The 14,647-nt window shown below is 46.1% G+C and overlaps 2 protein-coding genes across 2 annotated transcripts in view; both read left to right on the top strand.

Annotated features, from left to right (window-relative positions):
* Positions 1 to 5,162, top strand: part of LOC119399608 (uncharacterized) — a 29,710-nt gene extending 24,548 nt beyond the window's left edge. The window contains exons 9-10 of the mRNA XM_049417448.1: positions 330 to 474; positions 5,140 to 5,162. Coding sequence (XP_049273405.1) covers positions 330 to 474; positions 5,140 to 5,162 — 168 coding nt within the window. The remainder of the gene's footprint in view (positions 1 to 329; positions 475 to 5,139) is intronic.
* A 316-nt stretch (positions 5,163 to 5,478) lies between these two features.
* On the top strand, positions 5,479 to 12,338 carry LOC125759131 (luciferin 4-monooxygenase-like). Its single transcript, XM_049417447.1, has 3 exons — positions 5,479 to 5,671; positions 9,958 to 10,221; positions 10,954 to 12,338. Exons 1-3 carry the CDS (start codon positions 5,479 to 5,481, stop codon positions 11,091 to 11,093), a joined length of 597 nt encoding a protein of 198 aa, XP_049273404.1. The 3' UTR covers positions 11,094 to 12,338.
* Positions 12,339 to 14,647: the final 2,309 nt, after the last annotated feature.

Genomic DNA, 14,647 nt, shown 5'->3' with positions numbered 1-14,647 from the left:
GAAACACTGCTTATGGGTCAATGCTTGCAAAGCGTTTCTGCAATGCATGCCCTCATAGACATTACATGACCCCCTCCTCGAGCTGACTCTTGGTACTGTGAACGCATTGTGCTTCTAGTGTGTGTAAACGATATATTGATCAGCCATTCTATGTATCAGCCATGTCATCTGGAGCAAACGATTATTCATTTGCTGAGGGTTGTGTCACGTTATGAGCTGTTTTTGTTTTGTTCTCACTGCCTCTCACGTAAAGTTCTGCGAAGTGGTTACAAGGGCGAAAAAGTTGTATGTATAGCAGCCAATATAGTGCTCGAGTTCTTGCACCCTAGGTCATTGATCCGCAATCTGGGAGGACGTTGTCAGCGCATCAGCGCGGTGAAATATTGGTGCGTTCGCCGAGCATCATGACAGGCTACTACAATCATCATGAGGCAACTGCCGCCGCTATCGACGCTCATGGTTGGCTGCGCACAGGTGAGTCTCGCAAAAACACCAGGCGGCTATGCTATGTGCCTTTTACGGCGTAAGCTGTTATGAGCTCACAACGACGGCTGATTTTGGGGGCGTAGTTGTCCGCCGCCGCCGGTGTCCGTCGCAATTATCGCGCATATTTAGGAGAAAAACTGAGTTCGAAAAGGATTCCGAACCCAAGCCTTTTGCGTGGCGAGCAAGTGCTCTACCACAGAGCCGTGCTAGTGCTTGAACCTTTTCTTTTCGGAAGAAGACCCTATCATGTACATGAATGAAGGGAAGAAGATGACTTTTAAGGGCTCGATTTTCTTTGTTAGACAATACTAGGTCTAACACTCCTAGGTCTTATTGCCTAGTAGACACTCCTAGGTCTAAATGCACATATATACCCCATAAAGTGGACGGAGGAATGACCGCCGCCGTAGCTCAGTGGAGCATCGGACGCGCTATTCGAAGGTCGTAGGTTCGGTCCCTGCCGGTGGCAAGTCATCTTTTCGCCCACTTTACTTTCTTCGCATTTGCATCCTAAGTACCACAAATAACATCCCCTACACTTTCCTTGGCATTATTGTCTGTTAGATCTCTTGAATATCATGTACATGAGGATGAAACGCGTTAACAGATCTACTATTGCCTGATAGAAGACCACAATCACATCAGGCGTCACGCCATGTGAATTGCTTAACGAGTCGTTAGTTTAAACATTCCCACCCATTACAATGTGCTCAATAATTCATCATCATATTCATCACTACCATCATCCACTCGAACTATAACAGAAGTGTGCAGCTACGCAGGTGCGCATATTGCGTTAGCAACGCGTAGTCGGTGCTTCGCTACTTAGTAAAATGTGACGATGATGAAATGCGATGATATATTGCTTTGTGGGTATCAAACAATTGTACATGCAGGCGGCCTAAGAGAGTGTATAGCGGGCTCTATGAAGGTCGCTTCGCCAGCTTACGCTGCGACTGTGTTCTGCGCAGGCCTGGCGTCTTTTTCCTTTAATGCGAAGCATTTTTTTGCGAACCAAAGGCGCTTCCATTGTTTCTATCTATCTATCTATCTATCTATCTATCTATCTATCTATCTATCTATCTATCTATCTATCTATCTATCTATCTATCTATCTATCTATCCAGTCGACTACGTCTGGCACTCTCATGGTCGTCTCCTTAACTTGTAATATGCCAAAATTGGCATACGAGGACATAAGTGTACAACGAACACGATTGACAGACCATGACTGCAATAACATGACATGCCTGCCGAGTTCGTCTTAAAACCCTTTCCCACAGTCACGTGGGGCCCATACCCGCATACCACGGCCTGCGGAATGCGGGTATGCGCAACACGTGATTCGCACTCTATATCAACCCACGAACAGCGAGAATGGACGTCACATATCTTAACGTGACCGCGGTGTGGATCCCGTGTTGCCGGAAATCCGGTGCCAGTGTCGGCGGTTTTGTCGGTGGACGAAAAATCCCGATATGTGCAAAGAGTAAAAAGCACGGTTCGAGCCGGAATCGGACCTGCAGTTACGGTGTGTGGCAGTCAAGCATTCTACCACACAACCACGCCAGCCCTTCAAACTGCTTCGGAAAAAAGACCTTAGAGGTCACGTCAGGGCAACGCCAGTTGTGGTGCATTGGTGGCTATATTAATGAGAACTGACAAGGAAAGTATAGGGGTTGTTATCTGTAGTATTGAGAATATAAATGTGAAGAAAGAAAAGTGGACGAAAAGATAACTTCCCGCCAGCAGGGACCGAACCTGCAACCTTCGAATAACGCGTCCGATGCTCTACCACTGAGCTACGGCGGTGGTCATCCTTCCATCCACTTTATGGGGTATATATGTGATTTAAACCTAGGAGTGTTAGTCAGCGCCAATCGCAGCCATGGCGGCGAGTGTGGAACACTTTTTTTTCTGCCTGTTGGCGTCACCTAGCACGTGATCTTTTTTTGTGAGCTGGAAGCTGACCAATAAACCCTCGCATACTACCTGAAGGCATCAAGTCTGCCAGAACGAGACCCTCGCTGTGAATGAAGCAAAGGACATGACTCTTAAGGGCTCGTTTTTTTCATTGTTAGACACAATACTCTCATTAATATTGTGTCTAACAAAGAAAAAAAACGAGCCCTTAAGAGTCATGTCCTTTCCTTCATTGGTGGCTATACCCTTTTATGACACTTTAATAAACATTGCATAAGTACTCCTATGACTTCGTAACCTATAGTAAAGCATTGTTCGATCTCAAGGAATAATGGACTAAGGACGCCTCTCTGACCTATCTTCTCAAATAAAGACGTTTATTATCTGTCTCTTTCTTTCTCTCTAGAACCCGTGTAAATATAGCAACGGCTGCTGCTTATGATATGCACAACATTGCACTGTACCACGCCATTCGTTTCGACAAACTTTCTTTATGTGCTCTAACGTTAGGCGCCAGGGTAGACGATGTGCTTAGAAAGCACACGATATGCGCACAATTGCTCAATTTACACAAAGACGTCGAACCACATAGTAACGTTTGCCCCGAAGCAAAAAAAAAAAAGAAACGAACGCGGCATAGGCAACTACTCGCTGACTGCTTCGCATGAAATCGATTACCGCAATGCGTAGGATCTGCTGGATTTGTTCGACTATTTCCGAAAGGTTACCGGTTAGGTGAAAGGCTGCATAAAAATAAAGAAGTCCGCCCGACAATGGTTACCGCGTCACCTGCTGTAGAAGGCACCGCCTATCGGCGTCTTTCCAGGACCAAGCAGTGCAGTGACGAGAGGACTGTAGAACGAAGACCACGGCGAGCAGTCATCGCTCGTCTCAGAATTTGTTGGCATGCAGGCTGTGTCACCGTCTTTCATCCTGTGTAACTACAGTTCAGAGTTGCCACCACCAGTAACACAACATTCTGCAAAAACCCACCACGCGAGATATGCTACGAGTAGAGCGGCGTGCCACTGCTATTCCTTTTTTATCTCGTCTGTAGTCCACGCGCATCTGTTCTGCAGTAACACGTCGAAGCAACAAAAAAATCTCGCGAAGGAAAAAAAGAAGTGGCACCGCTGTCGAACCGGTCCCGCCAGCGTCCGTCTTTGATTAACGATACGATCATCAACCAAACTAGTACGGCTCACCCGGCGAGTTGGGTTCTTGCCCTGATCACCTCTTTCCAAATGGAGTGAGGCGAATTATGGCCATCGCCTCCAATCGAAGAGATGGTGACAACCTGGGCCGTGCATGCCACCGGTGGCTCCACTCCCACAGCCACCTCCCAAGCCGATGAAGGGCGATCAGTGCCCTCGATCATGGCTCTGGTGGTAGGGCTTATGTTACAGGCCTCTAAATACTTGTCAGTTGTGACGCCCGGTTTCTCGAAGTATGAGAAGACAGTGGCCACGTCAGGGCAACGTAAGTTGTGGTGCATTGGTGGCTATATTAATGAGAACTGACAAGGAAAATATAGGGGTCGTTATCTGTAGTATTGAGAATATAAATGTGAAGAAAGAAAAGTGGACAAAAGATAACTTCCCGCCAGCAGGGACCGAACCTGCAACCTTCGAATAACGCGTTCGATGCTCTACCACTGAGCTACGGCGGTGGTCATCCTTCCATCCACTTTATGGGGTATATATATGTGATTTAAACCTAGGAGTGTTAGTCAGCGCCAATCGCAGTCATGGCGGCGAGTGTGGAACACTTCTTTTTCTGCCTGTTGGCATCACCTAGCACGTGATCTTTTTTTGTGAGCTGGAAGCTGACCAATAAACCCTCGCATACTACCTGAAGGCATCAAGTCTGCCAGAACGAGACCCTCGCTGTGAATGAAGCAAAGGACATGACTCTTAAGGGCTCGTTTTTTTTCTTTGTTAGACACAATACTCTCATCAATATTGTGTCTAACAAAGAAAAAAAACGAGCCCTTAAGAGTCATGTCCTTTCCTTCATTGGTGGCTATACCCTTTTATGACACTTTAATAAACATTGCATAAGTACTCCTATGACTTAGTAACCTATAGTAAAGCATTGTTCGATCTCAAGGAATAATGGACTAAGGACGCCTCTCTGACCTATCTTCTCAAATAAAGACGTTTATTATCTGTCTCTTTCTTTCTCTCTAGAACCCGTGTAAATATAGCAACGGCCGCTGCTTATGATATGCACAACATTGCACTGTACCACGCCATTCGTTTCGACAAACTTTCTTTATGTGCTCTAACGTGAGGCGCCAGGGTAGACGATGTGCTTAGAAAGCACACGATATGCGCGCAATTGCTCAATTTACACAAAAACGTCGAACCTCATCGTAACGTTTGCCTCGAAGCAAAAAAAAAAGAAACTTGAACGCGGCATAGGCAGCTACTCGCTGACTGCTTCGCATGAAATCGATGCCCGCAATGCGTAGGATCTGCTGGATTTGTTCGACTATTTCCGAAAGGTTACCGGTTAGGTGAAAGGCTGCATAAAAATAAAGAAGTCCGCCCGACAATGGTTACCGCGTCACCTGCTGTAGAAGGCACCGCCTATTGGCGTCTTTCCAGGACCAAGCAGTGCAGTGACGAGAGGACTGTAGAACGAAGACCACGGCGAGCAGTCATCGCTCGTCTCAGAATTTGTTGGCATGCAGGCTGTGTCACCGTCTTTCATCCTGTGTAACTACAGTTCAGAGTTGCCACCACCAGTAACACAACATTCTGCAAAAACCCACCACGCGAGATATGCTACGAGTAGAGCGGCGTGCCACTGCTATTCCTTTTTTATCTCGTCTGTAGTCCACGCGCATCTGTTCTGCAGTAACACGTCGAAGCAACAAAAAAATCTCGCGAAGGAAAAAAAGAGGTGGCACCGCTGTCGAACCGGTCCCGCCAGCGTCCGTCTTTGATTAACGATACGATCATCAACCAAACTAGTACGGCTCACCCGGCGAGTTGGGTTCTTGCCCTGATCACCTCTTTCCAAATGGAGTGAGGCGAATTATGGCCATCGCCTCCAATCGAAGAGATGGTGACAACCTGGGCCGTGCATGCCACCGGTGGCTCCACTCCCACAGCCACCTCCCAAGCCGATGAAGGGCGATCAGTGCCCTCGATCATGGCTCTGGTGGTAGGGCTTATGTTACAGGCCTCTAAATACTTGTCAGTTGTGAAGCCCGGTTTCTCGAAGTATGAGAAGACAGTGGCCACGTCAGGGCAACGTAAGTTGTGGTGCATTGGTGGCTATATTAATGAGAACTGACAAGGAAAATATAGGGGTCGTTATCTGTAGTATTGAGAATATAAATGTGAAGAAAGAAAAGTGGACAAAAGATAACTTCCCGCCAGCAGGGACCGAACCTGCAACCTTCGAATAACGCGTTCGATGCTCTACCACTGAGCTACGGCGGTGGTCATCCTTCCATCCACTTTATGGGGTATATATATGTGATTTAAACCTAGGAGTGTTAGTCAGCGCCAATCGCAGTCATGGCGGCGAGTGTGGAACACTTCTTTTTCTGCCTGTTGGCATCACCTAGCACGTGATCTTTTTTTGTGAGCTGGAAGCTGACCAATAAACCCTCGCATACTACCTGAAGGCATCAAGTCTGCCAGAACGAGACCCTCGCTGTGAATGAAGCAAAGGACATGACTCTTAAGGGCTCGTTTTTTTTCTTTGTTAGACACAATACTCTCATCAATATTGTGTCTAACAAAGAAAAAAAACGAGCCCTTAAGAGTCATGTCCTTTCCTTCATTGGTGGCTATACCCTTTTATGACACTTTAATAAACATTGCATAAGTACTCCTATGACTTAGTAACCTATAGTAAAGCATTGTTCGATCTCAAGGAATAATGGACTAAGGACGCCTCTCTGACCTATCTTCTCAAATAAAGACGTTTATTATCTGTCTCTTTCTTTCTCTCTAGAACCCGTGTAAATATAGCAACGGCCGCTGCTTATGATATGCACAACATTGCACTGTACCACGCCATTCGTTTCGACAAACTTTCTTTATGTGCTCTAACGTGAGGCGCCAGGGTAGACGATGTGCTTAGAAAGCACACGATATGCGCGCAATTGCTCAATTTACACAAAAACGTCGAACCGCATCGTAACGTTTGCCTCGAAGCAAAAAAAAAAAGAAACTTGAACGCGGCATAGGCAGCTACTCGCTGACTGCTTCGCATGAAATCGATGCCCGCAATGCGTAGGATCTGCTGGATTTGTTCGACTATTTCCGAAAGGTTACCGGTTAGGTGAAAGGCTGCATAAAAATAAAGAAGTCCGCCCGACAATGGTTACCGCGTCACCTGCTGTAGAAGGCACCGCCTATTGGCGTCTTTCCAGGACCAAGCAGTGCAGTGACGAGAGGACTGTAGAACGAAGACCACGGCGAGCAGTCATCGCTCGTCTCAGAATTTGTTGGCATGCAGGCTGTGTCACCGTCTTTCATCCTGTGTAACTACAGTTCAGAGTTGCCACCACCAGTAACGCAACATTCTGCAAAAACCCACCACGCGAGATATGCTATGAGTGGAGCGGCGTGCCACTGCTATTCCTTTTTTATCTCGTCTGTAGTCCACGCGCATCTGTTCTGCAGTAACACGTCGAAGCAACAAAAAAATCTCGCGAAGGAAAAAAAAAGTGGCACCGCTGTCGAACCGGTCCCGCCAGCGTCCGTCTTTGATTAACGATACGATCATCAACCAAACTAGTACGGCTCACCCGGCGAGTTGGGTTCTTTCCCTGATCACCTCTATCCAAATGGAGTGAGGCGAATTATGGCCATCGCCTCCAATCGAAGAGATGGTGACAACCTGGGCCGTGCATGCCACCGGTGGCTTCACTCCCACAGCCACCTCCCAAGCCGATGAAGGGCGATCAGTGCCCTCGATCATGGCTCTGGTGGTAGGGCTTATGTTACAGGCCTCTAAATACTTGTCAGTTGTGACGCCCGGTTTCTCGAAGTATGAGAAGACAGTGGAGCCAGCACGAAGAGAACCAGGATTTGGCTTCACGCACTTCATTACGTCCTCGATAACGTGATATTCCAAAAGCCATACATATAAGCACCCAATTTTTCGCCCAACCCCCATGAGTGGGCAGGTGCCCACACTGAGAACATCATCGTCATCGTTATCATTTAACGCTTTCTTTCCATGCCACCTCGTAATCATATCTGTCTCTTGGCCATTGTTCTATAGTTGGAATTAGGCATCATGATTGGGAAAGCATACGCGCGCATCAACTGCAGAAGAGCGCACATTCGGTGACGATGCTTGGTGTTCGGAGGTACCTGACTTAACAGCCAACATTGCCTAGAGCGTATAGGCCACATTGAAACTTTCCAAGTTCTTAGTTATTGCTCAAGCTTATTTGTTGATTTTACAGCGAAAACTGTTATGAGATAACAACAACGGTCGATTTTGGTGACGTAGATGTCCGCCGCCGTCTCCGTTGTCCGTAACAGCTATCGCGTACAATGAGAAAAAAAAAGTGAATCGAGCAGAACTTGAAACGAAGTCAGTGCTACTTAACGTTGTCCATAGGCAACATTAAGTCACTTCGAGGGCGAAGAGGACTGGACAGGGGCAGGAGAGCGGCGCGGGAATTGTTTTTCGAAATGGAGCGTCCGTGCGGTGCACAGTGCTGCGATATTCACAAACTATGATCGCCGCGGCTTCTGTACGAATAAGCGAACTTGTTCGGGAGGTGAAAAAAAAAATGTCTAAGCCTCTTTACCGGCCCTCTAAGCCGAATGCGACATTGCGCTTGTTAGTTAATGTTTGCAGCCTGATATTGCTGCGCAGAAAACTAAACAAAAAAAGAAGGGACAGGAAAGACAAGTCACTTGTTTTTTTTTTTCTTTATATGAACAGCACGTGCATCATCGACTGAAAAAGACAGCCAAATGCAGTGTGCGTACCACGTGTTGCACCGTTCGCATGCTGGCCGAAATGTACCCGAAAATAAATAACGTAGAAAGATAACAGTTTTGCGAGAAAATGTCTACTATGAAGTCCCTGTTTTTATGGAAGCACTATGTGTAGGCACCGCTATTGTGATCAATGGCTTAAAGCTGACTGGCTTTCACGCTACCTCATTAGAAGGCTTAGCGATAACTGTTCATTTGCGAACGCACAGTAGTGGTTATTGCATACCGAGGCGATCGTTTTCGAAGACGAATGTGCGCTCCGGAGCTTAGAGCTACACGTGTTCTACAAAAATACGCACAACATCGAATATGAAAGAGTGATCTCTTGAGGCGTTTAGCATCCGCCAAGAAACATACGAGAATAAGTGTGGTTATTATATCACTTATGGAAATGGGGATACAGTAAAACCTTGCATGGTGTTTCTGTATGCTGTCTTGTTTATGTTTCAGGTGCCTAATGTTGCAGTGTTTCACGCGCCTAGTTGTAATTCCAACGTTTATTCGAAGTGTGTTTCCCTTTGTCGGTTTTTTAGACGCAAAGCATCTTATGGCGGAGTTCAAACCGGTGGTGTGCGGCGTGACCACCCTTACTGCGCATGAGCAAACCCTCTCCACACACCTCCTCTCCACTACCCCTCTCCACTCCTTAAAGTGGACGAATATGTCGTTTTGTGTTTTGCAAATATCAGATAACATTTTAGAAGGCATCGGTGTATTTTTTGAGCGTGTGCTCATATCTGAGATCACCACCAGAAGAATCTCCCACGTCGGCACATTCTTTAGCAGCGCATTATCCTGATTGGCATCTGCCTTGTCGCGTGTTGCTCAGCCGGCGCGCGCACTCTTTGTCCTCTTCCTCCTCTTATGAATACCTTGCGCATTAATACCTTGCTAAGTAAGACCGAGATAACTGAGGACATATTAATTAATTGTTCACTTCACGTATCCACGACGACCCTTCGCCAAGCAATATAGATCGACGTTCCACATAGCCAAGCCTTACAATGCCTAACCAAACCTAGCAATGACTTAGTCGAGCTTGTAGAAGTCGACAGAGCCTAAGTCGTCCACAAGCACCGCTGTTAGTCCAGCCTTGCACCACTAGTGAAAGCTGTCCGCATCTATTTTTCTTTCGTGCGCGCAATGACGCCGCCTCATTGTAATAAAAGGGCAACTGAGAAAGTATTTTTGTCATTAGCATTTCGGTACTCCTATTAACGTATTTTCAATTTCTGCTGATTTAGTTGCGGACAAATGTAGCAGCATGTTGAGGTTGAAACCTGTGTATTGGCGCCACAGCAGCTGATTTTTTTTCCTGCTCCTGCGTAAGCCTCTGACCATTACGGGTTTAAACAAATCAGAATTCTACTAATATAATCTTCCTCTTGCAACCCCCTTTTTCCTTTGCAACATCCGCTATCAAAGTAAAGCAATCAATGTTCTTGTTATTGGCGTCTGAAGCTACGTCACTTTCTGAGCGTGTGTGCGCAGTGAATTTTGACTACCATTATCTATTATTGTTGAATGTAGGAATGGGGTCACTGAGGGGGGTTACGTGCGCATGCAGGGGACGTTGGTTACTATGATACCTCGGGCCGACTCTTTGTTACTGAGCGGCTGAAGAGCGTCATCAAGTGTCTGGACACCAAGGTGGAACCCTTCGAGGTGGAGCAATGCGTTCTCGAGCTGCGCTTTGTTGCCGAAGTCGCCGTTCTAGGAGTGCCTCACTCGGTCCTCGGAGAGGCACCAGCCGCCATTGTTGTCCTGAGAAAGGGATGGAAGCTGGACAAGAACGACCACATCGCACAGCGAATCAAAGACCACGTGGCAGGTACGGCTCAGCAAGCAGTGCTGAAGTATAACAGGCTACCTGTAGTCGCGGTGTATTGCTATAGAGCGATATGTGCGCAGTCTGAGCATAGAATGTCAACCAATCTCACCGCGAAATGGACATTGGTTTCCCCTAAAATGTAGCCCGACGGGCTTGTGCGAATTCTGGCCATAGTGGTGCAGTCCCACACGCGTCAGCGAGTTCACTGCTCATTTCCTCCCCCCCCCCTCCTTCCTTTCTCTCTCATGTTTTTATTCCCTTTTCCCATTCCCTCAACGTAGGGTTGCCAACAAGATGCTTTTCTGATTAGCCCGCCTACCTTCTGTCTTTCGGTTTCCTTGCTTTCTTCCTCCCTAGCCCACAAAGAATGTAAATGAAATAGCATTTCTAAGAAAGCATAAGGGTTTTTGCGTCCCTTGAAATATCAGAGGTCTGCAGTGAACACTGAATTCGTACAAGTGGCTTTATCGCTCATTGCTCTACTAGGCGGTAAGGGTTGATAGAGCAATGCTTCTGTAACTCTTCGACAACGAAAAAGGCATCTTCGTTGCGCTTGGTCGTACCATTGAATGCTCTTCGTAAAATAAGCCACATTTGTATAAGAAACTCATTATTTTGTCACATTTCATTTTATCTCCGCTGTGCGAATAAACTGAAGTTGACATTCTTCCACTGACATTATTGAAGTCAAGATAAAATCGTGCTTTGCATGCTTCCATGTTTGCTTCGCAGAGAGGCTGGCTGTTTACAAGGGACTACATGGTGGGATTGTCTTCGCTGAAGAGCTGCCCAAGAACAGAAGAGGCAAAGTTCTGAAGTGCTATCTGATGGATGAGTTTTTAAAGCTTAAGAAAACAGGAACGTTTTATTGAACGCGGTAGAAGGCATGCAAAGATGATTGTTCTCATAAACTGTACTTACTAGGGTGACTTAATGTAACACAGAAGTATCGCAACTTCATTAAATGTTATGAGTATTTATTTGAGAGGTTCGTTGAAATAATTTATGTTAAACATATACCGGGAACTAGCATGTTGTTGAAAGGAACCCGTAGCTGAAACGGTAAGCGTATTTCAATAGCTTTTCTGGTCAGAACATAACTTGCAACCGACGCGAATTTTTCGGAACGTGCCTCAACGTGAACCAAACCTGAACTAAAAAAAAGTGCAGTTGTAGCCACCAAGTGACACGAGTCAGGCACAGAAGATGTCGGGGGATGAGCGTTCGTCGTGTTATTGTAGACTTTATTATGTGTCACTAAATAAAGAGGCACGGTTTGTCACTAAAAGGGGCACAGTTGTGCCCTGTTATCCAATGTATACTATCTTTAAAATGGGCGTTGGTGGGAAACGTACTTTCTGATGAGGTAATGGAGCTTTCTGTTTATTAGCCCTCAAGGCAGAGGCGTGAGTTGCGGCGTAAAGGGACAAGATTGCGTTGTCCCACAACCCCGAGCTCGTCCCCCTCTTCGCCACATCCAGACTGCCTTAGCAGTCCTAATTAGCAGCTAAATTTCGTCCTAGACACGTAGTATACAGCTGGAATGAACCTTGCGTAAAAAAGAATTTGATCACGACAGTCATAGGTTTATTTTTTTTACGACACTCAATGTACAGTTAGTCCGGTTTGAATCCTCCTTCTCGTCACCGTACCCCTGTTCGTGCATGCTGGGTCGCGCTGCCCCCATTCTTTTGACAAAAGGTGAACGTATGCATCTGACACAAGGAATGAGTGCAAGTGCAGAAGGTGCGGACGTTCCACTTGGCAGCTGCCCGGCGCCCTGTCATAAGTACCTCGCGCTTTGCTTCACCAGGTGATAAATGTGCGTTAGGTGCTGCGAACTGCAGGCTGGTGATCCCGTTATTGATGATTTTCCGCAAAGAAAAGTACATTTTAAGAAGTAGACAAATTTGCACCATGCTTGTCGCATGATAAGTGGTGGTGGCTGGCCGACAAATAGATAGCTAGGTTGTAAGAGTAAGGGCTTTTACGAAAGCATCACAATCGTGTGTACATATAGCGAGCGTACAATGAGGTATTCATGTGTAAAAGCCCACTTTTCATTTTTGAAAACTACGTATATACTGACAACGTCACGGTCCGTTCACCAAATGAAGTGCACTGAAAGAGAGAAAACGAATTTGGATTAGAGCATACAGAAGCAGACAATTACAGTGAAGTGCGCAGCTCATAACAATAGCGTGGTCTCAACTAAAGTGTAGTTTATTAACTTTCTCCAACCTAAACCATAGCCGACATGTTTACATGGAGCCACTTGAGAATGTTCGGGCTTTTTATTATATGCAGCTTCTCTCCATGCAAGCATATCACCAATAAAAACATAATTTGGTTGGCCATGGCCATCATATTTGTCACCAAAAAAAGTTTTCTGTTTATCCCTATCATGAAAGTAACTTAACGAATTCTACGTTAATAAAGTTCCTTTACCGAGTCATTTCGTCTCACCGATAATGGACAACATGCATTTCTAAACTGAAGGTTCGAAGTTCGTGCACAAATATTTACTTAAACACATGAAGTAATGTAGATTTGTGTATGAGACATAGCCATGGTAAAACCACCTACACGCCTTGACCGCCAGCAGCTCTCATCATTAGTCTTTTTAACTTGCGATGTCCATTGATGAGCTGTACATGCAAAAAGCATGCCTTTCTGTAACACCAGTAGGTTGCTGAATATTCTTATGAAGTCGATCACGCATCGCCCTCGAGCTACTTATATCATTTTTGCTAGGATGCTATTTGATTAAAAGAAGCGACCGTACGGGACCTCAGTCGGGAACGAATGTACACCGCATTTACCAAGACATATGCGTTCCGCCTTAGGATGGCTGACACCGCAGCTTGTGACTACTCCGAAAATTGAGAAACTACTCGACATAATCTGTGACACTATATACGGTACAGTGCACCAAGACAATCACTTTGAAAAGCGCTCAACAAGTTGGTTGAGCTCTGTAGGAAGAAAGAATCTCGCGATTTCAACAGCCCTTAAATTCGCAGAAGAAAGCCGTCCAAGCACTGGCTGCGTTTTTAGTGACACGTTGGACTTTCCGAACTAACCGGCACCCCTTTGTTGTGTGCCAGTGTATTTTTTTAAGGCGAAAGTCTTATGTGTCTCATGCAAAGGTGGACCTGAGCAAAAAGCCGGCGTCGACTCGAACGCCTTCAAAAGAAGCCATCTCTGCGAAACCGTGAGTACGAAGCGATACAGATCTTTTAGCTGTGCTGCGAAAGAGTGGTCGTAAACTACGTTTCATGTTTAAATGGCCAGTGGGCCACTGACACGAAGGCTCTGGCACCAATTTTAATATTGGTGCTCGAACGGTTTCCTCGCATAGTGAGTGGACCGGAAGTGTTTAACGCCGCGAATCAATGGCTACAAAACACCGCCCCGGGGCCCCAACCTAGAGTCATTATTCAGGCTTGAAGAGCTAGACACTATCCTCTCCGCGGGGATCGTGTCTCTCTATCAAATTCAGTTTCTTGTTGTACATACATATTTAACCTGTGTTAGCATACACTTTTATAAAATGTGTATTTATGTTTAACCTGAAGTTGCTCTGGCTTCACCTATCCGAAGATGCCAGCGTTATGCTTTGCAAAAGTGTTTCTTACTTTCGCATATATTCAGATTCAGTAGGCTTCCTTCTAGGGATGCCGTCACTGGCTTGTACACCTGAACGGTAATAACCTCTTCTCGAAGAAGAAGTAGACAGAAGAAAAACCTAAACACTAATATGTCCTTAGCCAGTATTTGAACAATTAAAAAAATAGAAATTCGATACCGAACTGAAGTCTTTTAAGAGTACTTGTGAGGTTCCTGAGCCAGCTTTCCATACAAGTGACCGCAATGATGTAACAGCAGTGTAGTTGTCTAAATTCCACCTTGTTCGTGGAGCGCTTGTTAAAAGCCCTGCTAGATGAGATCGAACTAGACGACTAACCCCAGCCAGTTATCAAAGATCAACGCCTCAGTTAGTGTCACTCCAGGAAAACTATCGGAATGCGAATCCATTCTTGGGCAGCGCACATCATCGCACGAGAGAGAACACTGGACAAGCGCTGGGGCCAGTGTTCTCTCTCGTGTGTTGACTTGTGCGCTCCCCAAGAATGGATATGTCCGAACTCGCCCTTATTTCAGCCACTACACAATACGAAATCACTGGGTATAGGCGCTTTTTACATGAATGTGTGGTTGAAGGAAAGGAAGAAGGCACTATTTTCTGCAGCCCTGAGGGAGCACGGCTCAGCGCCTTATAGGGGTGGGGGTAAGGAGGGAATAAAAGAAAAGTAGAAAGAAGTAGAGAAAGAAGTGATAGGGGGTCGGCAGGCGCGACGAAGAGAAAAGAAGACAGGAAAGATGGAGCCGGTCACAGGAGTTCGAGAGACGGGACCACGATTCA

The sequence above is a fragment of the Rhipicephalus sanguineus genome, chromosome 7 (genome assembly GCF_013339695.2).
Source record: "Rhipicephalus sanguineus isolate Rsan-2018 chromosome 7, BIME_Rsan_1.4, whole genome shotgun sequence".
Classification (NCBI taxonomy): Eukaryota; Metazoa; Arthropoda; class Arachnida; order Ixodida; family Ixodidae; genus Rhipicephalus; species Rhipicephalus sanguineus.
This window is presented reverse-complemented; position numbering and strand designations above follow the sequence as displayed.

Coding starts and splice junctions, on each gene's coding strand:
- LOC125759131 (XM_049417447.1), top strand. CDS start 5,479: ATGGTGACAACCTGGGCCGTGCATGCCACCGGTGGCTCCACTCCCACA. Junction 5,672..9,957: donor AGTGGCCACGTCAGGGCAAC/GTAAGTTGTGGT, acceptor GTGCGCATGCAG/GGGACGTTGGTTACTATGAT. Junction 10,222..10,953: donor AATCAAAGACCACGTGGCAG/GTACGGCTCAGC, acceptor TTTGCTTCGCAG/AGAGGCTGGCTGTTTACAAG.